The sequence below is a fragment of the Plasmodium gaboni genome, chromosome 1 (genome assembly GCF_001602025.1).
Source record: "Plasmodium gaboni strain SY75 chromosome 1, whole genome shotgun sequence".
Classification (NCBI taxonomy): Eukaryota; Apicomplexa; class Aconoidasida; order Haemosporida; family Plasmodiidae; genus Plasmodium; species Plasmodium gaboni.
In genome coordinates this window covers 162086-188384 of record NC_031481.1, presented here as the reverse complement: position 1 = coordinate 188384, position 26299 = coordinate 162086, and the positions used below count along the sequence as shown (strand labels likewise).

The 26299-nt window shown below is 17.5% G+C and overlaps 8 protein-coding genes across 8 annotated transcripts; 1 reads left to right on the top strand and 7 right to left on the bottom strand.

Moving 5' to 3' along the window:
* Positions 1-208: 208 nt before the first annotated feature.
* Positions 209-1939, top strand: PGSY75_0107100 (hypothetical protein; the record flags this gene model as incomplete). The annotated part of the gene is made up of 1 exon (XM_018783626.1): positions 209-1939. The coding sequence occupies one exon, from the start codon at positions 209-211 to the stop codon at positions 1937-1939; it is 1731 nt and encodes a 576-aa protein (XP_018643910.1).
* A 322-nt stretch (positions 1940-2261) lies between these two features.
* PGSY75_0107000 (centrin-1) lies at positions 2262-3516 on the bottom strand (the record flags this gene model as incomplete). Its single annotated transcript, XM_018783625.1, has 6 exons — positions 2262-2348; positions 2427-2486; positions 2670-2750; positions 2823-2909; positions 3182-3249; positions 3393-3516. 6 exons carry the CDS (start codon positions 3514-3516, stop codon positions 2262-2264), a joined length of 507 nt encoding a protein of 168 aa, XP_018643909.1.
* A 1091-nt stretch (positions 3517-4607) lies between these two features.
* On the bottom strand, positions 4608-6677 carry PGSY75_0106900 (putative 2-C-methyl-D-erythritol 4-phosphate cytidylyltransferase; the record flags this gene model as incomplete). Its single annotated transcript, XM_018783624.1, has 1 exon — positions 4608-6677. One exon carries the CDS (start codon positions 6675-6677, stop codon positions 4608-4610), a length of 2070 nt encoding a protein of 689 aa, XP_018643908.1.
* A 1331-nt stretch (positions 6678-8008) lies between these two features.
* Positions 8009-9875, bottom strand: PGSY75_0106800 (ras-related protein Rab-5C; the record flags this gene model as incomplete). Its single annotated transcript, XM_018783623.1, has 9 exons — positions 8009-8047; positions 8168-8220; positions 8315-8408; positions 8597-8649; positions 8768-8880; positions 9003-9041; positions 9213-9282; positions 9488-9571; positions 9776-9875. 9 exons carry the CDS (start codon positions 9873-9875, stop codon positions 8009-8011), a joined length of 645 nt encoding a protein of 214 aa, XP_018643907.1.
* Positions 9876-11292: 1417 nt separating this feature from the next.
* PGSY75_0106700 (small ribosomal subunit assembling AARP2 protein) lies at positions 11293-15486 on the bottom strand (the record flags this gene model as incomplete). Its single annotated transcript, XM_018783622.1, has 1 exon — positions 11293-15486. One exon carries the CDS (start codon positions 15484-15486, stop codon positions 11293-11295), a length of 4194 nt encoding a protein of 1397 aa, XP_018643906.1.
* Positions 15487-16490: 1004 nt separating this feature from the next.
* On the bottom strand, positions 16491-17381 carry PGSY75_0106600 (hypothetical protein; the record flags this gene model as incomplete). The annotated part of the gene is made up of 1 exon (XM_018783621.1): positions 16491-17381. One exon carries the CDS (start codon positions 17379-17381, stop codon positions 16491-16493), a length of 891 nt encoding a protein of 296 aa, XP_018643905.1.
* A 505-nt stretch (positions 17382-17886) lies between these two features.
* PGSY75_0106500 (hypothetical protein) lies at positions 17887-21798 on the bottom strand (the record flags this gene model as incomplete). Its single annotated transcript, XM_018783620.1, has 1 exon — positions 17887-21798. One exon carries the CDS (start codon positions 21796-21798, stop codon positions 17887-17889), a length of 3912 nt encoding a protein of 1303 aa, XP_018643904.1.
* Positions 21799-22617: 819 nt separating this feature from the next.
* Positions 22618-23491, bottom strand: PGSY75_0106400 (putative pre-rRNA-processing protein TSR2; the record flags this gene model as incomplete). The annotated part of the gene is made up of 4 exons (XM_018783619.1): positions 22618-22842; positions 22975-23060; positions 23163-23260; positions 23430-23491. 4 exons carry the CDS (start codon positions 23489-23491, stop codon positions 22618-22620), a joined length of 471 nt encoding a protein of 156 aa, XP_018643903.1.
* Between the last annotated feature and the right edge of the window lie 2808 nt (positions 23492-26299).

The following is a 26299-nucleotide window of genomic DNA, read 5'->3' as shown; positions in this document are numbered from 1 at the left end:
TATATTTATATTTATATTTATATTTATGTAATATTTTATGTGTGTTACATTGTAAATATATATAAAAATCATCCTAATAATAAAAAAAAATATATATTTATTTTTTTCGACAAATGACCTCATGATTTAATGTTTATATATATATATATATATATATATATATATATATTTTTGATATTACTTCCTTTGAGTAATTGACATCCTTATCATGATAAAATCAAGGAAGCAATATAATGTGATTATTTTATATTTTATAAGAGTACAAAGAAGAAAATTTTTTAGTTTTATGAAATATAAATATGGGCAAGAAGGAATTGTGGAGAAAGAATATGGAAATGATATGTATAAGAAAATAAAAATACATAAAAAAAATGTAAATATAAAAAGTGATAGTGATATATATCCTTGTGGAAATAAATGTTTAAGTCCTATATATTATAATAATATATATGATTGTAGAAATAAATATAATAATCGTATATATCTTTGTAATAATAAATATTTTAGTCATAAATGTAATAGTCGGGCTTATAAAAAGTCTGTATTTTATGAAGAAGTTAATGAGAAGAATAATTGTGAGAATAATTTAAACTTATTAAATATCATAAAAAATAGTAATATTGAAAAATTCAATATCTATGACTGTACCCTTTTTTTAAATTATTTTATTAAAAATAAAAAAAATAAAGAATTTGATAAAGAATTAAAAGATAGAAATAAAATAAAATTATCATCTTCATTATATAAAGAATCAAATGATAAAATTCTAAAGAATATATTAAATTTCGAACCACAAAATATATTTTTTTTCTTTAATAAATATGCAGAATTAAGAGATAGAAATAGCATAGAAATATTATTTGGAAATATCATACATAACCATTTAAATTATTTTTCTTTATATTATTTAACGGATATTATATATAATATTGCAATTCTTAATTGTAATTTTAAAAATAATCAAGACAATCTATATCAATTTTTAAATTATATAATATTTAATGTTATAAAAGAAAATAAAAATATTAAACACTTTGAAAAAAAAGTAACCAATAAATTAAAAATTTCATTTGATATTATACGTAATGATGATAAAAAAAAAAAACCTATTTATATTAAAAGTATTGAAAATAATAAAGAAAAGAAAAAAAACGCAAAAGGAAACTTTTTACAAAATAAAGGAAATGATAATGATACATACATAGTTGTAACACCCAAAAATGGTAGCCCCTACATGAACGAACAGATCAAAAATAAAAACATCAAAAATAACAACATCAACAATAATAATAATAATAATTATTATTATAATAGTAATTGTATTATGATGAATGGATCCTTTAGAGAAAACGATATATATAATATTGACCTTAAAAACAGTAAATTTGATCATAATAATAATTTGAAAAACAAAATAAAATCTTCTTGTAATAATAATGAGGATAATAACAAATCCAAATTTAGTATTAATACATTATCAAATATTATGTTATATAAATTAATATATAGTCTTGCAAAGATTAAACATAACGAGCCATATATTAAAGAATTATTCATTTTATTAATTCCTTATATTAGGTATTTAATTCAAAATAAAAATTATATATATTCAAAAGATAGAAATGATGTTCTTGTAAAAATTATTTGGTCTTTTGCCTTCTTAAAAATAAGAGATATTCATTTATTTGTAGACTTCTCTATAAGTATACAACTAATACTATATGATTTAAAATTAGAATATCTCAAAATAATTAAAAAGATTTATGAAAATTTATTAATATTTGATGAAACATTACTAGATAAACTAGATGCCAGAATTAATCAAATCGAAGAAAATGCTCCTGAACAATTTTCTTACCCAAGGAAAAAGCAATTCAAAAAAAAAAAAAAAAGAATTCACATTGGAGATGAAATTAAATTTGACAAGGAAAAGAAATAGGAATAGTAAATCTATTCATAAAATTAGCAATACTATAATAAGGAAATTACACATAAATAAATATATATATATATATATATATATATATTAATACATACATATTTTTTTATTTTTTTATTTTTTTATTTTTTTATTTTTCAAAAGGGAAAATGTTTATTAATAAAATATTTATTAAAAGAATAAAACATTAATTTTTTTTATTTTTTTGTTTTTTTTGTAAATTATTATTATTCACACTTTATTATTATATAAGTAGTAAGATGCATAACAATAAATAAAAAAAAAAAAATATATATATATATATATATATATATATATATATTTAAAATAAGTTGGTCTTTTTCATAATTCTCATAAATTCTTCTTCATTAATTTCTCCATCGCCATCCCTGTCTGCTTCGTCTATCATCTGTTGTAGAAAAAAATTATATACATGATATATATATATATATATATATATATATATATATTTTTTTTCCTCTTTTACTTCTTGAATTTCCTCATCAGTAATATTCTCTCCAAGTTCTTTTGCTACACGTTTTAAATTCTATACAAAAAAAAAAAAAAAAATAAAAATAATAATAATATAAAAAATAGCTAGTTATATTTTGGCTAGCTAAAATGAAAAAAAAAAAAAAAAAAAAAAAAAAAAAAAAAAAATATAAATATAAATAAATAAATAAATAAAAGAGCCAATTTGATATATTTAATATAATAATTGAATTAATACTTTGAAGGATATTTTTCCAGTTTCATCATCATCAAATAAGCGGAAAGCTTTTAGTATTTCCTCCTTAGGATCTCTTTCACTCTAATAAAATATAATATACATATATGTATACATAAATGTGTATACTACATTTTGTTATTTTTAATGTATTACCATTTTTATTGTCATAATGTCTAAAAAGTCATTAAAGTCAATTGTGCCAGATCCATCTTTATCAACATCAGATATTATTTTCCTTATCTTAAATAAAAGAAATATATAAAATGTAAAACATAAACATGGATTTAATAAAATTATATTATATTATATATTTTAAGGAAATAATAAAAAAAAAAAATTTCTTGGTTTTTATATTTTAACTATTATTTTATTTTATAATATTCATTAATTGTATGTAATATGATATACAAATAATTTTTTTACACTATATAATTTGATAAACATTATGTGTGTCTATATATATATATATATATATATATAAATATATTTTTTATTTTTTTTTTTAAATTTACATCTTCTTTTTTTGGTTCAAATCCTAAAGCTCTCATTGCAACTTTTAATTCTTTTGCATCAATTCTTCCTAAAATAAAAAAAAAAAAAATTATAAGAACATGGACAACATTAAATGATTTTATTGTTGATATTTTAATAAGGTATCATAAATATATATATATATATATATATATATATATATATATATTTATTTGCTCATTTATTATTTACCAGTGCCGTTTGTATCAAATAAATCAAAGGCTTCCTTAATTTCTAATTTTTGTTCTTCATTTAATTCATTTCTTTTACTTCGAGGATTAGGGTTCCTTATCATAGTTTGATTTTTTCTGCTCATGTTTTTATACTTTGTGATACTTGTGAAAATAAATATAAAAATATATATATATATACAAAAATTTATGTATAAAAAATTAGAATGTGATAAAAATATATTTTTTTTTTATTCTGAATTTTATTATATTAAAATATATTATATTATATTCTTTTATATATATATATACACTTTCTTAATTAGGTGTTTTTAAATATTACATATATATATTATAATAATATATTTCTTCTTATTTTTTTCTTGTGTGTATTCCTTAATTTATTATATAATGTTATTTGTATATATTTAATGATATCATATAATTAATATATTCCGTATACACAATAATTAAATTTTCTCTCTTTTTTTTTTTTTTTTTTTAAAAAGGAAAAAAAAATAAAAGTGCTTCTAATTTATTATTCTTCTGAAAATAAAAATTGATAATCACAGGTGAGAATAAGGAAATATAATAAAAAAAAAAAAAAAAAAAAAAAAAAAAAAAAAAAAAAAAAAAAAAAAAAAAAAAAAAAAAAAAAAAAAAAAAAAAAAAAAAAAAAAAAAAAAAAAAAAAAAAAGGGTAACGAGTTAATAAATATTATATATACATTTTATTTATTGGTATAATCAAAAGGAAATACTTATAATATATATATATATATATATATATATATATATATATAATATGCCTTGTATATATAACAAATTTATTCTTAATATGTTATACGACTCATTTAATATATTTTTTTTTATACATTAAAAATTTATATATGGTTTGTCTTTTTAAGGTGACCAAAAAAAAAAAAAAAAAGAGAAAATATAAAAAATATAATATTTACAAAATTATATATATATGTACATATTAATTAATGATTAAGAACAACAAAAAAAAAAATAATAATAAATAAATAAATATATATATATATATATATATATTTATATATATTATATGTGATGCCTGAATGGGCAATATCATATATACCTAAAGGCTGAAAATATATCTTTTTAAAAATATATAAAAAAAAAAAAAAAAAAAGAGAGAAATATATACAAGGATCTCGAATTTGAGAATACGATGTATATATAATATAATATATTATATTACATAATTTATCATATCATTTTGAAATGTAATAAAATTTGTGATAAAGTATTTTTTGTTTTTCATTTAAAGCATCATAGAAAAAGAAATTATTAAACTGCTTTTTTAATATATAAGTTGAATGCGAATTTATATATTCATCTTTAAATATACTTTGTTCTATATCAATAAATTTATAATTATAAATATATTTCATAAGAAAAAATGAATGTAAAACATCTTCTGGTGTAGTTACTTTAAAATTAGGAAAATTAGATTGTAACACAAAAATTTTTTTTTTTTTTTTGGATTTATTAAAATATTCATATAAAGAAGAGGTATCTGTAAATTGTTTACTATTTTGTTCTTCACTGTTAGAATGATTATTATTATTTATAATATTTATATTTATTTTTTGTTTTATATTTTTTTCATTATTTTTATTTGGAAGTATATATTCCAATATATTATTATGCAACGTTTTACTATCAAATATTTGTGGTGTTTGTGCTTGGAATATAGTGTCTCTGTCTATAGTTTTTTTAATAAAATGGCTAGTTGTCTTTTTTTTATTTTCTTCTTCATGTTGTATCAATTTTATAGTATCTGTCGCTTTTGAACCTAATATAACATTTTTATCGACAGTGGAATAATAAATTAAATTAAAGAAATCAAATTCTGATAAGAAAGGACGAGCACCATCATGTATTAAAATATTTGTTACATTTATTTTTTTTTTCTTCTTCTTTTTAATATTATTATTTTCTATATTATCATTATTTGAATTATGATTTTTATTACAATTGTTTATATTAATATTTTCAAATTCGTATAATATATTATCATTCTTTTCATTTTTCTCTTCGTTATATTTTTTTAATAATTCGTAAATATATGTTTGACTATTTAATTCTATATCTATTGATTTCATAGCATTTAAAAAAGAATCTAATCGTTCCTTTCCACTTTCTACAATTTTTAATAATTTATATCTATTGATATTAATATGTTTTGGTTTTATTCTAATTATATGTTTTTCATTTTTTTCATGTTTTTTTCTTATCCTAATACCTTTTGACAAATCATTTAATAGTTCCTTCATATCTAGAATGCATTTATTTTTTTCATTATCATATATAATGTATGTATTTTTATTTATATAATCTGTTATATTACTAGCATCATTAAAATGACTGTCTTCTATATTTATTTTTTGTGAATTGAATTCTTTTATATTGTCTTCTTCATTTTCATGATATTCCTTCATATTAACATTTAATTTATCGTTTACATTTTTTAAAAAGGAGTTTATGATTTTTCTTTTTAAAAGAAGTTTATTATATACATTTATACTTTGGATGATAGATGCAAAATGTTTTTTATCACATACTAAAGTAAGAGATTTGATTAAATTACATTTTATAAATAAATTAAATGAATATATAAAAAGAGGTATATCATTTAATTTTAAAAATTGTTTAGGACCTATCAATTCAGTTCTTTTTCCTATGCCTCCACATAATAATATAGAATGAATATTTTTCTTTTTTATTATTTTTTCATATTGTTTTGTATTAAACTTATCATAAAATATATCATTATTATTATTATTATTATTTATATAAATGGGTTTATTATTTATATTGTCCTTATTTAATATATCTTCTTCATTTTGTTTCTCTTCCTTTGATTCCTCTTCAATCTTGTTCATATATAGATTAATTGTTTTGTAATCCTCTATTTTATTTTTACAAATTTTGTGAGCATCGTTCTTTTGATTTTTAAAATATTTTCTATTTAATGATGTAGATAAATAAGTTTTATCTTTATTTATATCGATGAAATTATTAAGAAGGTATAGATATTTATTATTTATTATTTTTTTTTTTTTTTGTTCTTCTCCCCTTACCCCTCTTTTATTTTTTATATATACAATTGAATGATACATATTACTGCAATTATTTTTTTTACATTTTCTGACACTTCTCTCTTTAATATTCTCATCATCTTTAAAACATTGTCTTTTTAATATATGGAAATTATATCCATTCCATTTGATAAAATAAATAATTATAACATAACGAATAAACGCATGAACAAAATGCATCCTTTCGAAATTGATATAATTTTTTTTTTTTTTTTCTGTGCATATATTTATGCCATTATAAATATATATATATATATATATATTAATTTAACACATAAAATATTAACTTCAAATCACCATTAAATACATGAAAAAATATCATGTATACATAAACAAATCTTATATGAAAGAAAAAAAAAAATAAAATAAGGTTCATATTTTTTCACGTAAACATTTTCATTTATACACCTTTTCACAAATATATTTAACATAAAAATAAATATATGTGAATATATATATATATTATTATTATTAATTTATTTTGGAGTTATTTCCCATTTTATTATTCATTTATGTTTATTTTATTTTAATATTTATTATATATTTTTTTTAAAAGATTGATAATTAAATGTCAGAAAAATATGACACAAAAAAAAAAGAAAAGAAAAAATTATATATATATATATATATATATATTATTTTTTTATGTCGTCCTAGTAAATATATACATATATTTCTAAGTGTAAATAATTTTCTTTATTTAAAGATATTAGAAATTGTAAACTATCATAATTATAAAAGAATTTAATAATTACATATATAAATATATATAAACCTTATATAACACATTAATGGGCATATAATAGAAAAAGCATAAAACTTTGTAAAAAAAAAAAATAAATAAATAATATAATATAATATAAAATAAAATAATAAATACTATATTACAAAAACAACAAAAAAAAAAAAAAAAAAAAAAAAAAAAAAAAAAAAAAAAAAAAAAAAAAAAAAAAAAAAAAAAAAAAAAAAAAAAAAAAAAAAAAAAAAAAAAAAAAGAAAGAGAAAATAAAAATATAATAATCTAATACAAAAATATATATATATTTATAGCTTAACAACAAAAATAGATATTTCTAAAGAATATATGAAAGCATAAAAAAATGAATTTATATATATAAACAACTATACATTTTAAATATATATAAATGTGTGTAATACCGATATTTAATAATTGAAAAGAATATGACTTTTAAAATAATTTATTTAGTGTCATATAAATAATAATAAAATAAAAATTATATATTATTATATATATATACACTAATATTTATAATTAAAAAATAATTTTATGTACACATAAATCATTTGAACATTTTTAAATAAGATATAAAAATATATGTACATATTCACATATACATATATATATATATATATATATATATATATATATAATATAATACTTGTATATTTCCTTTGATCTTTTTTTCTTTTTCTTTGTAAACTAAAACATAATATGTGTATATCTTTATCAAAATATAAATAGAAAGGTAAAGGTTTTTATTATCCATCCATCAACAACATTTTTTTTTGGTTTCTTCAGTATTATTTATCTGAATAAGTTTAAAAGGTATATATAAAAATATATTTATTTAAGAATATATACAAATATATATATATATATATATATATATATATGCATATATATTTTTTATTTATTTCATATGGTAAACCTGAATAGCTGGGCATTTTTCTTGTTCTTTCTTATGAAGAGGTAATTTTTTAGCTATATAAATATGTAAAAAAAAAAAAAAATTAAATATATCAAAAAAATCATTAAAAAAAAGGAAAAAAATTTATATAATTCTTTTCATATTAACCTATTCTTAAGAACAATTCGTTAACGTTTTGTCCAGTTTTTGCTGATGTTTCAATAAACAAAATATTATTACTATTTGCAAAAGATTCGGCTAGCTAAAAAATTAGTAAAAAAAAAAAAAAAAAAATATAAATATTTTGCATGAACTGTTCATATATTTCTGTATAATTCATACATTTTATTTTTCAAAATGTGTAAAATTTATATATGAAATATTAAGGCATATTGTTATATCTATTAACATATTATATATATATATGTATATATTTATTTATTGTATTACTTCTCGATCTACAGCTCTGTGTTCTTCCAAGTCATTTTTATTACCCGCTAGAGCTGTAATTATAATTAGATACAGGGAAAAAATAAAATAATTCATTACATATAAGTAATTTTAGATTGACATGCATAAATATATATATATATATATAGATATATTTTATTTTTTATTAACCTATAATAATATCATTTGAGTGTACTGATTTTAATTCATGGATCCATCCTTTAGCTCCTTCAAAGGATTTTTTATTTGTTATATCATAAACTATAACGGCTGCCGATGCACCTCTAAAAAGGTTGAAATATTAAAAAAATGAATTGTATTTTATTAACATGAATGCTAAAAAATATAAATATATATTTACGTCTTTAATAATAAGATATGAATGAATAAAGAATATATTATATACCTGTAATACATCGGAGCTAAACTTCTATAACGTTCTTGTCTATAATAAAAAAATTTAAGACAATTAAAATTGTGTTATAATAATTTTGTAGAAAATGAAAATATTGATTAACAGTCACTTTAATATTTTTATATTCATTTATTTATTTATTATTTATTATTATTATTATTATTATTATTTTTTTTATTATTATTTTTTTTTTTATAATACCCTGCTGTGTCCCATATTTCAAATTTAATCGTGCGTTCACCAATATCAATTAACTGGGTCATAAAAGCAGCTTCGAAATATAAAAATATATATATATATAAATAAATATATATGAACAATTTAATAGTTGGCACATTTTAATACTTATATCTAATATATTTCTTATACATAATGTAAAAAAGAATAAGAAATAAAATAATTTATCTTCATATACATATAAAAATATAAATATATATTATGGACATATATAAAATTTTTTTTTTTTTTTTTTTTACCACCAATTGTTGATTCTTGATATTCATAAAATTCATTTTTAGCAAATCTTACAACGATACAAGATTTTCCAACAGATGTATCTCCTATAAATAAATATATATGTAATAATATAAATAATATTTTGAATATATATATATATATATAAAGAATTATTATTGGAAATGATCAGAAAATATATAATTATATATAATTATATACATATATATAATATATTAATAAAATAAAAAAAACTTGAATTTATATATGGGTGATAAAATAAACGTTTTATGATTATTCATTCTAATAACCTAATAAAACTAGTTTAGAATTAAATACTTTTGTAGAATTATAATTTTGGTTAGTTTCATATTTCTCATTATTATTTAAATTTGATAAATAATAAGCCATTTTATTTTGTGTTAATATAAATATTATGTAAAAAATTAATTAAAAAATATATTAACAAGAAAAAATTATGAATACATATAATATATATATTATATATATATATAAATATATTTTATATATATATTTATTTATTTATATATTATAATAAAATTAAGGAGTATATATAAAAGGATGAAAAAAAAAAAAAAAAAAGGAAAAAAAAAAGATATTAATTACCATAAAATTTGAAACCTTATATACATATAATTATATTAATCTTTATTACACACTCTCAATTTTTATTTTTTTGCAAAATATGTGCTAATATTGTATATTTTTTTTTTTTTTTTTTTTAAAGGACAACAGATTGATTATATGATAAAAATGTATTTTGATTAATTTTTTTTCCCAAATAAAAAAAAATATGTTATATATTATATATATATATGTGTATATTATTTCATAAAAAATAAAAGGAAATAAATAAATATAATATATAAATAAATATATAATAATATATTTTTTAAAAGATGGATTTTTTTATTTTTTTATTTTATTTTATTTTATTTTTTTTTTTTTTTTTTTTTTGGTTTATTTCATTTTTTATATGAAAAGAAACATATACATATTACCGTAATGTATTATTACAAAAAAAAAAAAAAAATAAAATAAAATAAACCAAAATAAAATTCCATTTTAAAATAAAGAATTCAAAATTATATATATAATAAAATATATTCCTAATCAAAACTTTTATGGTAAATATATATATATATATAAATATATTTATATATATATAAATATATGTATATAAAGGATAGTTCTTTTTATATAATTTTTTTTTCGCATATATATAATAATATATATATTTAAACTATTAAAAAGATAAGTGAACTTATTTTGTGTTAAGGTGAATATTTTTTACACACATAAAATATATACATATATAAATATATATATATATATATATATATATATATATATATATATATATATATATGTAGTTATAGTTGTAAAGTTTCCCTTTTTGAATTAATGCTAGATGTATTTTAATTTTTTATTTTATTTTATATGATTTAAAAAAATGAACAAGTTGGTATTAAAAATATTTATATATGAATTAAAATAATCTTAACTGATGTATTTCATGTAAACATATATATGTATATATGTATATATTTTTATATGTATATATTTTTATATGTATATATTTTTATATGTATATATATTTATTTATATAGATACAAATTTAACAAAAAAAAAAATTCACAATAAATGTTTGGGAAATAATTTTTCATATGGTAAAAAATAGAAGATGAATTATAAAAAGACAAATATGATTAAAAGTATATTAAATGATACAATATATATATATATATATATATATATATATATATATATATGGTTTCGTTTAATGTTTTTCTTTTTATGTTAATTATTATTTTCTACCCTTTTTGTATGATATTTTTTTCCTTTGTTTTACAACTTTACTCTTGGTTTGTTGTATTTTTAATTTTTCCTTTAACTTTTTGTGATATGATAATTGTGATTTTTGTTTTTTTTGATCTATAATATTTTTTTTAATTGTATGTAGCATTTGATACCATTTGGCAGCAAGTTTAGGATTAGGTAGAGCACTAAAATTAATTTGATCTGTTTTTTTATTTTTCTTATTAATAAGAGTAGTTTGTTGTTTGTTGTTTATATTTGAATGATTTTGTAATTTTTTAAATAATTTTGGTTTCGATTTGAAAGGTAAATCTTTTAATAATTTTGATTTGATTTGAATTTTTGTATGATAAAAATGTCTGAATGGCATAGATCTATAATTATTATTATGATTAACATAAATATTATAAATATATCTTAATTCATTAATAGATTTAATTTTATTTTCAATATCGAAATAATAAAATTTCTTTATTTTTACATTTACATATAATTTTAATATAACAATATCACTCATTCGAATTTTATCTGCAAAAGTACATCTGAAATCACCATTATTATTTATTTTATTTTTTATTAAACCTTTAATACCACTAGGTGTAACAACAGGGCAATTAAGAAATTTACAAACTTCTAAATCAGAATTAAACATATTTTTTACAAATGCTGTATTTTTAAATATTTTATATGGTTCACCTATTAATTTTAATTTCTTCATAATATTTAAATTATTATTTGTTTCTATTATTAAACCATTAATACATATACGATAAAATGGAACCTTTTTATAATTATATAATGCTAAGATACCACTATTTACACTAGCTAATGGTCCAAAAAAAGTACAATTACAATGCATGTGTTCAGTAGTATATTTTAAATATCTTAATCTTACATTATTTCTTTCACTTATTGAATATATAGGTATACTTTGATATCTTCTCCAACCTACTGAAAATATTAAAGGGTCATTAGATCTTAATAATTTTGGAAACCATCTATGCTTTTTTATTCTACAATGTATTAGTGAATCTTTTTCTTCATATGTTTGTATACCACCACATATTATTAAATTATTTTTTAATATAGCTAGCTTTTTTTTTTCTATATTAATTTCAATACGTACATATTCTCCTATATTTACTGATGAACCATATCCATTATTTAAAACACCGATTTTTTCAGTTTCTTTAAATTTTTCTTTTTCAATCAATTTTTCTTCCTTTAACTTTTTTAAGTTTTCTTTTATATCCGGTTCGTCGAATGTGTTACCTATACCCTTACCTTTCATATTGTTATTATTATCATCACTATTGTTGATATCATCACTGTTGTTGTTATCATCACTGTTGTTGTTATCATCACTGTTATTGTTATCACTGTTGTTATTATCATCACTACTGTTGTTATCACTATTGTTATTATCATCATCAATGTTGTTATCACTATTGTTATTATCATCATCAATGTTGTTATCACTGTTGTTATCATCTCCTTCTTCGTTTACCTCCATATCTCCTCTCTTGCGATTCTTAAAAAACATCCTATACACACTATCATAACGTGAAAAGAAATTATCCACTACATTGCTATCTACTATATCATACATAGATATAGACAGATTATTAAAAATAAAAACGTCTTCCTCATCACCCCTAAATGTATCTAACTCATCATAATAATAATTCTCTTCATTCATGTAACTGTAATATTCACCTTTATTATTTTCAACAATATCTGTGCTTAATATATTTTTTAAAAAATAAAACGATTCTTCATATTCTTTCAAATGGGATGACTGCACTAATTTTCTTTCTTCTCTCTTTATTACATTTATAACATCCCCTCTAAAATATAGTAAATTATTTTTTCTCTTAATGTAGCTAAAGTCGTATATAAAGGTGTCCAGGCTAATTTTGTTATCAAAGGATAAAATGTCTGCCATGTCGTGTGCTTGCATATGGTTCATTTTGGTTTTGTTATGATCCAAAGTATTTTTATTTTTTAATTCTTTACTATTATTATTATTATTATTATTATTATCATCATCATCATCATCATTTTGATCATCATCATTTTCTTCATCATCATTTTCTTCATCATCATTTTCTTCATCATCATTTTCTTCATCATCATCATTTTCTTCATCATCATCATTTTCTTCGTCATCATTTTCTTCATCATCATTTTCTTCATCATCATTTTCTTCATCATCATCATTTTCTTCACCATCACTTTCATCATCATAGTCATCTTCGTCTTCTCCCCCATTAAGCAGCTTATCATAGGCATCTTTTAATTTCTCCTCGTTTTCTTGACCATTATACATATTTATATCATCATTTCCACCCTCATCCGACATATCACCTTTTAATCCATACTTTCTATAAAACTCTCTAAATGAAGCATCGTTTTCTTCTTTTTCATCATCAGAAGAGATGATTACATTATTTGCACAATAATATTCATCGTCATTATTTTTTTTTTCATAAAGAATTGATTCCAATTTATTATATTCTTCTGCCTTTTCATTCACATAATTATCTTGTTGTTTTTTCTTTTTTTGTTTTTCACTTATGTACACATTAGATGGGGCTTTTCTCCTTATATTGGATGGGTCCTTATTTTCATTTGTTTCATTAAAAAGCATCAAATTGTCTTTTTGTTGTTTTGAAAAAACACCATTCGATTTTTGTAATTCCCTTATCATTTTTATGCTATCTGTAATATATTTTTCTTTATCCTTACTTTGGTTATTATGACTAGAGGATTTATCTTTATTGTGGTTCTCATCATCATCGTCATCATCATCATAGTCGTTATCATCATCGTCATCATCTACATCATCGTCATCATCTACATCATCGTCATCACCTACATCATCATCATCATCTACATCATCGTCATCACCTACATCACCATCATCATCACCACCACCATCACTATCTTGAATCGTATTATCTTCCTTTTCTTTGATGTGACCCCCCGAAATTGTTCCCTCTCCTTGGTCAGGCAACAATAGTTCGTCTCTAGTAAAATTGACTTTATTCTTTGGTATATGAATATACATATTATCAAAATCAAATGTTAGATTTCCTACATCTGACATGGGAGCATAAATATTAGGGTTTTTTTTTTGTTCATCTAATTTAAAAGGTTCTTGTAAGATTTGTATATTATCAATTTCAACATCTCCAATATTAGGAATGTGTACTTTTTGATTTTTATATATTTTACTTCCATATACATAACCTTCAATAGATACATTAATTTTATCATCACAATTTTTTAAGAAGTTGGTGATTTTTTTTTCTTTTTCTTCATCATCATAATTTGCACCATAAATATGTTCACCATGAATGTGTTCATTTTGTATGTTATTTTTTTGAGATTCAATTTGATTATTAATTAAAAGATCGTCTACATCCAATTTTAATCCTAATATATATCCATGTTGTTCTCTCCACGAAATTATTGGTTTTTTAATAACTGATAAGAATTTACATAAATTTCTTATTTCTGTTTTATTATATCTATTATTTTGTATACCGCTTAGAAAAAATAGTTTGGATCCTTCTACTAATTCTTCTGAGTATCTTTTATTTAGTTTTTTTTTTCTTTTTCTTATGCTTTTACTATCTTTAAATTTATCTAAATGAGTGACAACACCTAAAACTTTAGGTAATCCATGAGTATATAAAATATTTAAAAATTCTAGAGTTTCTAATTCAATTCCAAAACTTCCATCAATAACAAGTATACATATATCAGCTATTTTTGCGACATCTATCATATGTAATATATCATCATTAACTTCAATAAATGTATATCTTTTTAAATTCTTGGTAAAAATTGATATAGGTCCTTTAATATCATTTATTGTTATTCCTACATAATATTTTATTAAACTTTTTAATAAAGTACTTTTACCAACACCTTTAGCACCTTGAATTACTACAATTAAAGGACTACTTTTATTACCTTCTTTAAATATTTTTTGGACTCTTAACTTTTTCTCTTCTAATTCAAATAAATGTTGTTTTCTTCTATGGGCACTTTTTATACCTCCACTAAATGCGAAAGCTTTATGATATTTCTTATTGTTTCCATTTTTGTTGATTTTCTTTTTTTTGCTCTTCTTACCTACTTTCTTTTTCTTGTGATGTTTCTTTTTATCATCCATTATAGCTCCCTCGCATCATACAAAAAAATTAAAAAATAAAATATAAGAATAAATAAATATAAATAAATAAATAAATAAATAAATATATATATATATATATATATATTAATATTTAAGAAACTCAAAAAAATATATATAAAATTATTGATATAATTATATATAACGATATTGTGGTTTACATCACAATATATTTATATATAATGTTTTATATATTATATATATATAATATATGTTATAGAAACTATAATATTTTTTTTTTATAATAGTAAAAAAATGATTATATATATAATATAAAAAATATATATATTTTATGTATATTATTCAAATATTACATTTAATATTTTTATTTACGTCGTTTTACAACATATAATATATATATATATAATATTTTTATATACATTTATGTGGGTTTTATATTTTTCTTTTAATTTTTTATAAAAAAAATATTATCTTGTTGTAAATAAGAAAATTATAGAAAGGGTTTGAGATTTATATTTAATCAATTACTATTAAATAATTATTATATACACAAATATATTATTATATATATAATCATATATATGAATAATATATAATATCCTATAAGAAATAATATGTATATATATATATATATATATATTTTATTTATATTATTATTATATAGTTGTAATATATTCAACATACATATATTTATTTATATATATATTATATAATAATACATATATTTTTTTTTTAATACGTTTGTAAAAAAAAAAAAAAAAAAAAAAAAAAGGAAATGGAATTACGAGAACGCAATGTTTATATTTCAAAAATTTTTAGAGCTTAATAAAATTTAAAAAAATATAAAAAAAAAAATTGATTCATATATATATTATATATATATATATATATATATATTATTATCAAAGAATAAAAATTTTAAAACCTCATTCAACAAAATATATATATATATATATATATATATTTATATTTATTTATTTTATATTTGTTTATATTTTAATTTTTATTTATTATTTTTATTTTTTTTATTGTAACATTTCTATAGCCCGATTAAGCTTTTCTATAATTTCTGTTTTGGATGTATGTTGTAATTTATCGAGGTCAATAACTTTTGTATGTATATCATTATTATATGTGTTGAGTGGGTAGTTTTTATGTTCTTCATATGCATTTGAATATTCATTATTTTTATTATTTTTATTATTTTTTTGTATATTTGTTGTATTATTATTTTGATTAGATGATTCCATATTATCATTATTATTATTTATTGGTACTTTTCCATTTTTAATATTTATATTATTTTGTGTATTGTCATAATTATCATTTTGATTATTTACTCCATCCATATCTTTTTCATGGTCATCTTCATTATCATCATCATCATTATTGTTATTATTATTGTTATTAAATTTATTTTGATTAACTGAATTGTTATTTTCTTGTGATTTCAAATTTAATTTTTCTTCTTCTTTTCTTCTTTTTCTTTCTTTCTTTTCTTTCTTTTTCATTTCTTTTTTTTGTTTCTTTTCTTTTTTTTTTCTTCTTCGTTTTTCTTTTTTTAGTTGTTTTTTTTTTCTGTTCCTTTCTTTTCTTCTTCTCCTTTTCGCTAGTTTTTCATTTTTCTTTTTCATCTTCTTCCTTTTATTTTTATTTTTCCTAGTTTGTGGTCGATTTCTTCTGCTACTTTTATTTCTTCTTCTTTTCCTTTTTCTACCTTTTCTTAAAAGTCCATATAATATTCTATGTTTTCTTTTTTCTCCTTGAATTCTGGAAGGACTATTATAAAAAATGTCTACTTCATCGTTTTGTGTCACGCTATCGAAGCAAGCGATATATTTTTTCTTTTCGAGATAATCATATGGTATGTTGTAAAAGAAAATAAACAAAGTATAAAAAAGTAAAATATATTTCATGTTAAATATTATTTTATTTTTTATTTTTTTTTCTTGTCCTTAATAAATAATATATTCGGTTCATATATAAATTCGCGTAAGAATTAGATCAAATATTTATATATTAAAATAAAATAAAAAAATATATATATATATATATATATATATATGACATATAACAAATAATATATCAAATAAGACAGACCTATTTATATTTTTATAAGATTGTTCTACAATATTAAATAAATAGTAGTATTCTATTCTACATATTTATTTTATTTTATTTTATTTTATTTTTTTATGTATGCATTTAAGTGCCTAGACCAAAAAAATCTTTAAAAAATAAAATGAGTTAATTCAGTTTTCAGGTTTTTTATAAGAACATTATGTGCTCACACATATATATGTGGCTTAAATTAAATATTAACAAATGAAACTTAATGTAAATTTTATATGATCAAAAATGCACAAATATATATATATATATATATATATATATATATATTTATTTATTTTTATTTTTTTTTTATGAAAGTGAAAAAGGAAACATGTCTTCAAATAATATTGAAAAATAAAAAGGGAATTCTTCAATATAATTTTCTACATTATTCAAAAAATTAACAAAAAAAGTATATAAATTTATATTATAATATTTAAAAAAATTAGAAATATTTAAATTCTCTTTAATATGAGACATTAATATTTCTTCATGTAAATCCAACCATTTCTTTACATTATATTCTATACTGTTTAAGGCATCAACCAAAATTAATAGATATTTATCATTTAAAATTATCTTCATTCCTATTATAATAACAGCATCTTCATTATCATCAGAATTATTATTATCATCAACATTATTATGATTATTTTTTTCTTCTGGTGGATCCTTTTTTATAATATCAATTTTCTTATCTAAAAGGTTCAGAGTCACTATATGTTGTTTAAGCATATCTTCAAATTGGGTTGTTAAATCTTTTGTTTGTAATTTATTATTTTCTATTGTATCCATGCATTTGACATTTTTATCTATTAGTGTATCATTTACTACATTCGGTGTGTGAATATTACTATCATCATCATCATTATTATTATTATTATTATTATTATTTTCATTGTTGTTGTTGATATTATCCATGTTTTTATTTTGTTCCATTATATCATTTTTCTCAATTGAAACACTATATTTCTTATGCTCATTCATATATAATTGAAATACATTTCTTTTCAATTTATTTCCATCGGCTTCATATTTTTCTTCACATTCAGATTCATCATGTTTGCTGGTTTGTTCATATTTTTTTTTTTTTTTTTGATTTTTCCTGAACATGGAATATTTTTTCTGAACAGGCAAGGAACTTTTTTCAGTTAAAAGAAAAATATCGCTAGCCATTTTTTGATATTTTCTAATTTGAAATAAATATATATAAATATAATTTTCGTTATTTTGAACTAATTTTAGTTTATATGTTTTTAGTATGTTTCCTTTTTTTTTTTTCTTCTCAAAATAAATTATTATTTTTTTAAGAAGAAAATAAAATATTTCCTTTTTTTCCTTGTTTGTTTTATATATAACATTTCTCCAGTGTTTTTGTTTGATAACACATTTGGAAATATCATTATGGCTGTATTTTACACAGTACTTCAATTTCTTATTTATCATATGAGTATTATATTTATTAAATAAAGAAGAGGACTTTTTTTGACACCTTTTCTTTTTCAGAATTATAGATGATGTGTTTTTTAATGTGACAGGTTCATGCACATTTTTGATATGATTAAGAATTAGATTATTTTTATCATTTACATTTTTGTTAATATTACTTATTACTTTGTTTTGTTTTTTCCTTAATATAAATTCCATATTTTTTTTCAAACATTTCAAGCTTAAATCGGCAGTTGTATTTATTTTCTTATTGTTCAAGAAGAAATTATTTACATTTATTGGAATATATTCATTTTCTTTATAACTACAAATATGGAAAATTGATTTTGTGAATTGATTATATTGATTATTTGTTTTTTTGTAAATATCCCAATTTAATAGGAATGTATTGTCTTCTATATTATCTGAAATTGTATTTATATTTTGTGTATCTGATTTAATATTTTGATTAGGTATATTTATGTTTTGATTAATTTTGTTTAAGCTATGAGGTATTAGATTATTTTCATTTTGGTTGTTTTTCTTTATATGATTTATATTATTCTCGTATTTATTTCTATTATGTAATCTTTTTTTAATATAATCAATAATATTTTCTTTTAAGGAATTTTTATTTAATTTCAATGGTTGATAACCTTTTTTATGATTATAATTACATTTTGTTTTATATTCTAATTTATTAGGAGAGTTATAATATTTGACATTTTTTTTTCTAATTACATTATCTCTTTGCCATAGATACGAATTTCGTTTTGTTCTATAATCATAAAATGTATTATTTTTATTATGAATTATTCCTTCTTTTATTTTGATATTTTGAAGGATACATCCTTTTTTGATTTTATCATTTATAATTTCTTTTTCTTTTATTCCTTTATTATTTTTGAATAATATATTTTCTTTTTTATCAAATGGATAATTTTGTGAGGACTTTTGAATTTTATTTGATGTATGTGTTAAGTTATTGAGTATATCTTCTTTTGTTTGTTTAATAATTATTGTTGTTTTATTATTTACCTCTTGATCATTGTTTTTATCTTCCTTATATTGTATGTTATAATTATTATTGTTATTATTTTTAATATTATTATTTTTAATATTATCATTTTTATTATTATTACTATTACTTATTATTTCACAATTGTCTTTATTTAATAATGTATTGCTTATAAGCTCATCATCTATGGATTTATCCTTTGAATATATTTCTCCTTTATTATTTTCATTTAAAATATTTAATTCATTTTTTTTCTTATTAAGCTCTTCTTTATTTTCATCATCACTTATATTATCATGATTATCAGTCATGCTAATAATAGTATCCACACCATTTTGAGAAGGATTAAAATGTAGTTTTCCTTTTTTTTCTTCTATTTCTACATTTGAAGTATCATCATGATTTTCGATTGAATGTATATCATGTGTCGTTTGTTCATTAATAATGGAATTCTTATGAAAGGGACTATTTTTTAAATTATCACAATTTTTATTATCCTCATCAACACACTTATTATTATTATTATCATTATCATCAACAGGATTATTATTATTATCATCAACAGGATTATTATTATTATGATCAACACAATCATTATTATTATCATCAACACAATCATTATTATTATTATCATCAACACAATCATTATTATTATTATCATCCAAACAATCATTATTATTATTATCATCATCATCCTTACCAGTTTTCTTTTCTTTTTTGTCTTTATTAAAATTTGTTTGAATAATTTTATTATCTATATCCATCCATTTGAATATATTGCTTATTCCTAGTGCCAAATCATCAAATAGATTATCTGAATCGTTTTTAAAAAAAAAGTTTGAATAATAACTATTATTTTTTAAACTATTAAATTCATAATTTAATTTTTTGTTGATATTTATTTTTTTTTTATGTTCATCAATTAAATCTCTATATTCTTTTTTTAAAAGGATGAAGGATTGATACATGCGTTTGTAAATAATTATATTTGTAACTTTATCATTTTTATGAAGTTCAAGAATTTTTTCTTTCTCACTGAAATTATTAACTTTATTATGTTTCTTTTTATTATTCATATGATAATTATGAATATCATAATTTTGATTATCATTATTATGTATATATATATTTTCTTCATTTTTTATATTATCATTGTCTTGTAAATTATATTCTTCAAGATTATTTACATAATCATTTTTATTATCATGTTTTATCTGTAATATATTTTCATTTGTATTATTATCCTTATCAAAGGATGTTTCATTTTTATAATTTTTAGAATGACCCTCGTTCATATTATTATGTTCATTAAAAGGATAATCAGCACTATATTCGTTTACATTATTTTCTTTAATGAGCTCAGAATTATTTATTTGATCTAGAGAATTCTCATATATCTTATTTCTAGACATCTGAATATTTTTGGAACCTCCTTCGTTTGATGAGGAAACTAATGTATAAATATTATCATCCTCATCCTCATTATTATTATTATTATTATTATTATTTTGTTCGTTATGCGTCTCGTTTTGATTACATATTGAATATTCTATTATATTTTTTGTATCCTCATTAGTTGTATTATTTACATGATCTAAATGTTTTATATCATTAATTTTAAAAATATCGTGGTGATCTTTTTTTTCTTTTTCTCTTTTTATATTTTGTTTTATATCTTCATCATCTATATAATTCTTATACTTTATATCATCCTTATTTACAAATGAATTTATATTTTTATCGTTATCATCATTTTTATTATTTAATTCGTACATTTTTTTTTTTTTTTTTGTATTTCATACTAATCTTTTAAATTTGAAAAAATGCTCAAAAGTTACATTGTAATATTAAATATATTCATAAATGTAGTAAGCTATGTGTTATTCAAAAAAAAAAAAAAAATAAATAAATAACAAAATAATAATAAAATAAAATATTTTCATATTAAGTATTATTAATATGATGTGTATCTCAACTGACACACCAAAAAAATATAATATGATAATATAAACATATGTGTATTATTTTTATATTTTTAAAAAAGAGGATATTATTAATTTATGTGTAGTAATATAATATGGAGAGGGGAAAAAAAAAAAAAAAAAAAAAAAAAAAAAAAAAAAAAAAAAAAAATTTTTGAGCAAGCCTTTAAAAAATAATTTTCATTCATTACAATTTAAAAGGCGAAGAGAATTATTTAAAAAAAAAAAAATACATATATAATATATATATATATATATATATATAACATTTAATTTTATTATTTTTATATTTTTAAAAGCCTTTTATAAGTATCTTTACATAATATTTATGAATAGATTATATGAATTGTTTTATAAAATATAAAAAGAATAACAAGAAATGATATTTAAAGTAAAAGAAACAAAAAAATAAATAAATATAATAAAAAGAAAAAAATTAAATAAAAACATAAAATGTAAATAATATGAAATTATAATATATATATATAAAAATATACATATATATATAATATTTATACTTTTTAATTTTTTATATTAAAAAAAGAAAATGTGCTCTTTTAAAAATGAATTCATTTAGTTATGATTCTTTTTTTTTTTTTTTTTTTTTTATATTTATTCTTTGTCTGATGATTCCTCATTTGAATATTCATTATCACTTGAGGAAGAATAGTCATCATCCATATTTTCTTCGTCTTCGTTTTCATATGTCTGAATTAAATTTTTTTCTTGTGAACAAGATATATCATATACTTGTATGTTTTTAATTTTTTCTAGAATATCATAATTCTTTTTTTTTAAATTCTGATAAAGATCGAGTATTAAATCTGCAATTTCAATCTAACAAATAAAAAAAAAATAAAATAAAAAACATAATACTATTATATATATAGACACATAATAATATATATATATATTTATTTATTTATATACTTTTTATTATTATTATTTTATTTCTTTTCTTTTCCTTACATCGCTGTCATCTTCAATATCAACATTAAAAAGAACGCTCATTTCGTCTCTTAAATAATCACACAATTTATTCTTTGCATTATTATCTTGAGAAAGAAATAAAGTTAAAATATTTCGTAATAAAAAGAATTTATGAAATATATAAGAGACACAGATTATATTATTTTATTATTTTATTTTATCATTACTTGTAACAAAGTTGTGAACATAATCAATTAATTTTTTTTTCTTTTCTTCTGAGTTTATTCCTCCCCAGTTGTTTGTAACAGCTAAACGTAGTATGGTCCTTCAATAAAAAAAAAAAAAAAAAAAAAAATATAATATGGTATATATAAATATAAATAAATAAATATATATATATATATATATATATATATATATATATATAATCATTTATATAGAGTATATAAAATTATATAATACTAATTCTTTTAAAACAGCATTTAAAATCTTACCATTTATTGAAAATTAAATTAATTCCTTCATATAATAAAGCTAACGTATTATCATCATTCATCTTTTTTTTTTTTTTTTATTTTATTCAAATTGTAGCATATATTATTTAAAATAAATATATAATTTTTTATATAATCAATTTATTTTATAGGAAAATTATTTTATTTATACATATTTCTCCTACAATATAAAATTAAATCAAAAAAAAAAAAAAAAATAATATAATTATATATATGTATAATGTTGTATATATTATTTCTTATAGAACGACAACATTATTCAGTATTTTAATTTTAATAAAAAAGATGAAAATTAAATAATATATTGTATATATATATATATATATATTTATATAAATTTATGCATATAGTAATTTTTTTTTTTTTTTGGGGGGAGGGGAACGTATAATAATAAATTATCGGCTTAAAAATTCTCACATTATATAAATACCACAAAATTAATATATTTATATATAATTTAAATAAATAATTATATTATATAATTTATTTTATATATAATATAAATAAATTAAAAACAATTATTCTTATCTCAATAAAATATATTATCTATATTATGTATGTGTTATGTTATATTATAAAAAAAAAATCGAATCTTAAATGTTTTTATAAATATCATAATATACAATTTAATTATATGATTATAGGTACCTTCACAAGCCAATTTTTTTTTTTAAATAAAAGAAAAAAGAACCGTTGTAATAATAATATAAAAAAAAAAAGAAATATATGACAACTGGATGAAAATATAATATAATAACAATTTATATTTTTTAATATTAGAATAGAAAGAAGAAAAAAAAAAAAGGACATAACTTTTTATATTGTTTTTTTTTTTTTTAATTTTTTGCTAAGAGTGATATAATGAATTATAACAAATAATATAAAGAATTGTATCAATATATATATATATATATATATATTTATTTATTTATTTATTTATTAGAAAAAAGATTTTACACATTTATTTATATATTTCACATGTCTATGAAAATATATATATATATATATATATATAAGAATAAATTGTATTTATAAAGAGCTTATTTATATGTCCTCTTAATATCTTAAAAATGAAAAAAAAAAAAAAAAAAAAAATTGATTTATATATACATTTCTATTTACATATTGTTATACATAATATATAAAAGTTTGCTTTTTTCTTATAGTCGAAGAAAATGAACATTGATCTTATATATTTACACAATATATAATATGATAAAATATATAAATATATATATATTTTTATTACGTATTTATTGTATAAGCTCTATTAATATTATCCTATAATATAAAACAAAAAAAGAAATATAATAAAATACAAATAAATAAAAATATATAATTTTATATATATTCTCTTTTTTTTTTTTAAAAATATATTCTTCAATTCACATCTTAAATATTATATCATGCGTTCATAAATAAAAAGTAAAAAATTGTCACCTATGTGTTTTTTATATCTATCATTTTTTTAAAAATATAATAAATAATAAATATATATACTACGATAAATTTAATTTTATATTTATTTAACTTTTTATTTTATTTTATTTTTTTTTTTTGCCTTGTGCTTAGGATAATTAAATATGAATTTGGTCCTTAAAAATAAAAAATAAAAAAAAAATATTATCATATAAAGTGTATAAATTTTTTATAAATTCATAATACAAAAAAGTTGTGAAATATTTTTATAATAATTTCTTAATATGATACTATTATATATAAATTTCAAAATGTTTTTTTCTTTTTTTTTTTTATTAAATAAAATAAATATCTTAAAAAAAAAAAAAAATTACATATATGTATTATTATATATATATATATATATATACATTATATGTATAATATTTTTATTGTATATAAAAAATATAAGTATTTTATATAATATATAAGAAATCATCAATATATATATATATAATAATATTTGTTTAAATATATAAATATTTATTTTTTATTTTGTTTTTTTATATTTTTTTCTTTCTAATTTATAATTATTTTATATATTATATTTATATATATCATGATAATAAATTTATATATTATATGAAAATTGATATATATATATATATATATATATATATATACGTAAAAAAAAAAAAATTATATATATATTTTTTTTCTTCCATTTTGAAAATATATTTTATAATATTTATATAAATAATTTTCATAATTATTTAAAATATATATATTATATCAATGATATATTTTTCTTTTTTCATTATACATATATATAAATATTTATTCTTATTTTATTATATATATTATATATATATTTTTATTTATATCATTTGAAGAATAACAAAAAAAAATAATATACCTTTTATTATTTCTTTATAAAAAATATATATACATTATATAAATACAAAAATATTATACATATATATATATATATATATATATATATTTGTAAGATATAATTTGGAGAATAAATTTCTTGTATTTTAATTATAAAAATAAATAAGAATATTATATCGTGCTAATGAAAGAATAAAGGAAGTAAAAAATAAATAATTATTATATATATATTATTATTTATATTATATTCTTAAAAAAAATTCCATGTCATATAAAATATAAAATCATAAAATAAAAAGCTCCTTTTAACAATAGAGAGAGAATTTTCTTCTCTCACCAGAAAAAAAAAAAAAAAAAAAAAAAAAAAAAAATTAAAGGAATTATAGTACCATATAATATTATATATACACACATATGCATAATGTAAATTTTTTTTTTTTTTTGTATTATTAAAATATATTAAATATATATATATGTTTCATATTTTTCTTTTTTCTTTATTTCCTTGAATTTTTTATATCCTTGTCATTCTTGAAATTATAAATTATTATATATAA